This window comes from Schistocerca gregaria, chromosome 11, assembly GCF_023897955.1.
Source record: "Schistocerca gregaria isolate iqSchGreg1 chromosome 11, iqSchGreg1.2, whole genome shotgun sequence".
NCBI classification, from domain to species: Eukaryota; Metazoa; Arthropoda; class Insecta; order Orthoptera; family Acrididae; genus Schistocerca; species Schistocerca gregaria.
This window is the reverse complement of record NC_064930.1, coordinates 135,735,063-135,741,062: the sequence shown is the minus strand read 5'-3', so window position 1 is coordinate 135,741,062 and position 6,000 is coordinate 135,735,063. Positions and strand designations below refer to the sequence as shown.

Genomic DNA, 6,000 nt, shown 5'->3' with positions numbered 1-6,000 from the left:
CCACTAGATGGGTATCAGAGAGAGAGAGAGAGAGAGAGAGAGAGAGAGAGAGAGAGAGAGAGAGGAGGTGAGTAACAGTGAGAGAAGGACGAGAGAGAGAGAGAGAGAGAGAGAGAGAGAGAGAGAGAGAGAGAGAGAGAGAGAGAGAGAGAGAGTGGCAGTGGCAGTGTGAATGAGAGTGAGGAGAGTAGGAGGCGGAGAGTGAGAGGTTGAGGCAGGAGTTGGGCAGGCGGCTGGCTACCTGGTGTCAGAAGCGCTGCGGCGCCGCCGTGGGGGCGTCGCCGGCCGGGACAGCCGAGGCTGCCTTGCTGGCAGCCCTGGGGTCCTCTGGAGTCCACACCTTGGCGAACATCAGCCCGGCAGCCGTGGGCGTGCGCTCCGACCGGCTGCTGGACCACGATAGCGAGTGCGCCGTGAACGGGCAGCCGAAGCCTCCTGCAAGGTACAGCAGATCACACAGCGCACTTATTATAAGGGGTCTCACTGCTTCGCTACTGTGTTCCCACTCACATGTGAGGGATCAAACCTCCCATCCACTCCACCTCCCCTACCACACAGACGCACATACAAACACTAACACCTAGGTCACAGCAAACCCTGAGACTCGACAGTACTATGGAAAACACCTTGAGAAATGCATTCTTTGACATAAATGGAGATCAAATGAAACTATATGGTTCCACAGACCTTTTCAAGTCTCGGACATATATGATGTACGAGGGGCGTTTGAAAAGTCTGTGCAAAAATAAAAACCACGCATGTGTTTTGGGTTAATCTTTCTTATTTTTCGACATAGTTTCCTTTTAGGCCTATACACTTCGTCCAACGCTGTTCTAATTTGAAACTTCCTGGCAGATTGAAACTCGGTCCGGCACAAAGAGCACGACTCATGCCCTGTCCTCACAGCTCAGTTGGTAGAGCACTTGCCCGCAAAAGGCAAAGGTCCCGAGTTCGAGTCTCGGTCCGGCACACAGTTTTAACCTGCCAGGAAGTTTCATATCAGCGCACACTCCGCTGCAGAGTGAAAATCTCATTCTGGAAACATCCCCAGGCTGTCGCTAAGCAATGTCTCCGCTATATCCTTTCTTTCAGGAGTGCTAGTTATGCAAGGTGTGCAGGAGAGGTTCTGTAAAGTTTGGAAGGTAGGAGACGAGATACTGGCAGAAGTAAAGCTGTGAGGACAGAGCGTGAGTCGTGCTTGGGTAGCTCAGATGGTAGAGCACTTGCCCACAAAAGGCAAAGGTCCCAGTTTCGAATCTCGGTCTGGCACACAGTTTGAATCTGCCACGAAGTTTCATATCAGCGCACACTCTGCTGCATAGTGAAAATCTCGTTCTGGCTGGCTTCGAGATGCCCACAGCACTAGCAATCTGACGCACCTTAACTCTTCGCTAACCCATCACCATATCATGGATTTTATCAATTCCGGAAGTAAGCCGGTTCGAATCCTTGTGGTGATGGAATTTTCACGGCCAGTATTTGGACGGCAAGGGAAGGAGAGGTGATGGAGGAAAGTCCTTCATCACTTCGTGCCAATGTCCGGAATAAATTCCTCCACAGGGCGTCCAGAACGTTCAGCATCACTTGTCCTCATATGGCCACTCTTCAAAATTTTGAAACCACTTGTAAACTGTTCTGATCGAATGTGCAGAGTCACCTTAAAGTTTATCAAGCTTCCCTTTAGTCTCCTGAGGCGTTTTGCCTTTGATAAACTAATGTTTAATGACGAACGAAATTCTTTTTCGCCCACTTTTTGACAATCACTTGACATCCTTGATTCATACGAATGCGAAACACAAAGAAATAGACCAATATGGATGAAACTTGGTGTGCGTTCTTTCCACAGAGTAAATATCTCTGGAGTGAGCATTCACGTACGCAGAACAGATTTTGTGTTGCAACATACATTGCCAGTCTGGTCACGTGTTCTCGGGACGTCGTGTGTGTGTCCGTATAGCACCCTGTATATTTCGAATGTCACTACATCCCTAGTACAGACGGATTCTTTTCGTACGTGTCGTGCATTATTTATATATGTTGCGCAGACATTTTAACAGTACCCATTTGATACCGGGAATAACTTTTAATGGCAAGTGATATTGCAGTCTGCTTCTTTGCGATAGGTGTCAAAGTTCAGATGCAATCGATTTTTGGTAGTTTTCGGTGCACTTTATACTATTACAGAGCCTGGCATACATTTTTGCAGGGACAGTCTTGCAAAACGGCTTGACAGTACGCTAGTACTTTTGCAAGTGTCTGAAAAACACCGGATTTGCCACACATTACCGGTTATATCCCTGCTAATTCGTCCTTTTTTCTGACATTTCTGCGTATTTATTTTCTCGTTTTTGCGACCTAAATCGCAGTTTTTCTTACTGGTGACACTTTGAAGTATTTATTTAATGCATTTTACGTACTTGCTTATTAAATAAATAGTAGACTGAGTAATCTATGAACATAATCTAAAAGTCACTGATAAATGCATGGAGGATAGTATTTGCTGAAACAATTAACCATTCCCTTTCCTGTTCCACTAGCAAATTTATGAGAGGAAGCGATTGTTTGTAAGCTTTTGTACGAGCCGTAATATTTATTATATAGTCATAAAATCATAGAAAAATAGGTCTACAGAATCAAGCCTTAATTATAGTGCGTCTCGAAATTTTTAACATGTACAGATATGATAACTATAATTAGAGCTACATGGTACGTAGCCATGACAAGTTACTATCCCTCGTTTCACATATTTTTCTCTCCATCCATAGCAACAACAGTAATTCACCATCGCTATTACACTATCAAGAAACGGTGAAAAACAACAAAAGCTCTTGATATTACAAACTTCAAACGCTGCAGAAAGCACACACGCACAGCGAAGTCCTGATAACACGAGATAATCCTAGTTTAATGTTGACAACGCGCACAGAACGCAATGCCTACTCCAGAGATATTTACTCTATGGTTCTTTCCACAGATGCTACTAAGTATGACCTCGATACGCGCTGGTGGTGCCATCTCTTGGAATTTGCACGGACTTTCCAAACCCCGCTCGTATACTTATCAGCCAGAAGACATGACCATCTACCTAATAACCAGTATGTTCACCTTTAGCACAGCTAACAGTGGCAACACATCGTGGTGTGGAAGCAGTGATACCTCAGTAGGTTGCTGGAGGTAGTTGGCACCACACCTACTCACACAAGTCACCAAACTGGTGAGGGTGGCGATGAGCTCTGATGTCACATTCAATCACACCCCAGATTGATCGAGTTCAGATATGGCGAGTGGGGTGAGCAGCACATAAATTGGAACCCACCACTGTGTTTCTTGAACCACATCACACTTCTGGCCTTGTGACATGGTGCATTATCTTGTTGAAAAATGCCAATACTGTCAGGAACACGTGATCATCTTGAAAGTGTGTATGTGGTCTGCAACCAGTGTACGATACCCCTCGGCTGTGATGGTGCCTTGCACAAACTCCATTGCATCCATGGGTGCATGCCTGAGTGTTCTCTGGAGCATAATGGAGCAGCCTCTGGCTGGTCTCTGTCCCACAGTACAGGTGTTGAGTAGCTGCTCCCGTGGAAGACGACGGATTTGGACCTTCCCATCAGCACAAGGAAGAAGATATCGGGATTCATCAGACCGTGCACTGCTCTGCCACTGCGCCAATGTCCAAAGCCGATGGTCACGTGCCCATTTCAGTCATAGTTGCCAAAGTTGTAGTGTTAACATAGCCACATGCACAGGTCATTGGCTACGGAGGCCCACCATTAAGTGTGTCTGGTGCGCTGTGTGTTCAGGCACATTTGTACTCTGCCCAACGTCAAAGTCTGATGTTAGACCCCCAGAGTTCGCCTCCCTGTCCTCTGTTTTACCAGTCTGCCCAGCCTACGGCATCCAACATCTGTAATGACGGGTGGCCACCCAACCCTACATCATCTGGATGTGGATTCACCTTGGTTCAAATGGGACTTAACTTCTGAGGTCATCAGCCCCCTAGAACATAGAACTACTTAAACCTAACCAACTTAAGGACATCACACACATCCATGCCCAAGGCAGGATTCGAACCTGCGACCGTAGCGGTCGCGCGGTCCCAGACTGTAGCACCTAGAACCGCTCGGCCACCCCGGCCGGCGGATTCACCTTGGTTTCGTCACCTGTGCAAGACAGTCACCACAGTCTAGAAGTTGTACAGTTTCGAAAATGCTCGTGCCGATCCCCCAAGGCATTACAATTCGCCCTCGCTCAATGTCAGACAGACTGCACGCCTTCCCCATTCTACACGTGGACAGCTGCTCAGTGATACTATACACACAGTATACGTGTTTGACTAGCCGTCATTCCGCGTCAGGTGACGCTGCCATCGCCTGGACGGGTTTATATCGTTGGTAGGCCGGTGGTCTTAATGTTCTGCGTGATCAGTGTATACCAGGTGATCAAAAAGTCAGTATAAAATTGAAAACTTAATAAACCACGGAGTAATGCAGATAGAGAGGAAAAAATTTGAAAGGTATGTGCTGACATTCGATCAGGATAGAGCCAGTGAAAAATGTCGATAGTTCCCAACCGCAAGGTTGGACGAGTAGTACATCTTCGAGTGGTAAGACCTTTGACAGCTAACAGAGCTAGGTGCACGCGGTAAAAGTTTGCGCAGTGGTGAGGAGATGCGCAGAGACAGCAGACGTGTTTCGAGTCGGAGCTAGATGCCTGCAGGAGGCAGCCGACTCGTGGCAGCATCGAAGTAAGAATTGGCGATACGCACATAATAAGCCAGATATTGAGCGAAACTCGGCACATACATGGGGAAACTAGAAAGAATAATTAATAAAATAGGTTTTCTTTGGTTAAATAATGTCTGAAAGCTAGATAGAAATCCCATTGTTGATGCAATAAGCTTTTCGTGAAACTTTCTCGTAAATCCATGCTATAGAAGTTTTTTTATCTAAAAATTATTTATTGTTCAAACTTTTAAGGCACATGTAAAAACTAAAAAAAACTTTTAAAAAAAGTTTCACAAAACGCTTATTGCGTCAACAATGGAATTTCTATCTAGCTTTTAGACATTATTTAACCAAAGAAAACCTATTTTATGAATTATTCTTTATAGTTTCCCGAGGTATATGCCGAGCTTAGCTCAATATATAGCTTATTATGTGCGTATCGCCAATTCTTACTTCGATGCTGCCACGACCCGGCTACCTCCTGCAGGCATCTAACTCCGACTCGAAACACGTCTGTTGTCTCTGCGCATCTCCTCACCACCACTCAAGCTTTTACTGCGTGCACCTAGCTCTGTTAGCTGTCAAAGGTCTTACTACTCGAAGATGTACTACTCGCCAACCTTGCGGTTAGGAACTATCGAGCCAGTGGGCTCTATCCTGATCGAATCTCAGCACATACCTATCAAATTGACACACATGCTTGGAATGACATGAGGTTTTATTAGAACAAAAAAAAAAACAAGCTCACAAAATTTCCGACAGATGGCGCTGGACAGCAAAACGTCAGTGACTGCCCATGACAATCGTGTATAAAAGGAACTGCAATGAGGGAGAGAATCAGATGCGCCAGCAGTCGCAGCATGTTGACGTTACCTGAAAAGGCGCTTCTAGTGAAGCTGTATTATCAGAATAGGGAATGTGCTAGTTCAGCGTTACGATCCTATCGCCATAGGAAGGGGATTCGAACGGGTAAAGGCCCGTTGAAAAACGCAGCTGTGGCGAGATTGATTTCGAAGTTCGAAGCCACGGGTTGTTTAGTCGATAGACCCCTTAGTGGCCGACTGATCACAAGGCGTAATGCTGCCGAGACAGTTCAGGAAGATTTTTGCAAAAACAGACATAATGTCTTTTGGGACAACAGTAATCAGTGAAATTATAATGTTACTTAAAATCGTCTTGATTGCAAATATTTTTATTCATATGACCGGTTTCGGTTCATTCAGAACCATCTTCAGATCTGATATTTCAGTTACAGGAGTAACCCGTCCAA

The 6,000-nt window shown here is 45.7% G+C and overlaps 1 protein-coding gene across 1 annotated transcript in view; it reads right to left on the bottom strand.

Annotated features, from left to right (window-relative positions):
• Nucleotides 1–247: 247 nt before the first annotated feature.
• The window catches only part of LOC126295061 (lateral signaling target protein 2 homolog), a 134,140-nt gene continuing 128,387 nt past the window's right edge, over nucleotides 248–6,000 (bottom strand). Inside the window, exon 6 of the mRNA XM_049987308.1 lies at nucleotides 248–435. Coding sequence (XP_049843265.1) covers nucleotides 248–435 — 188 coding nt within the window. The remainder of the gene's footprint in view (nucleotides 436–6,000) is intronic.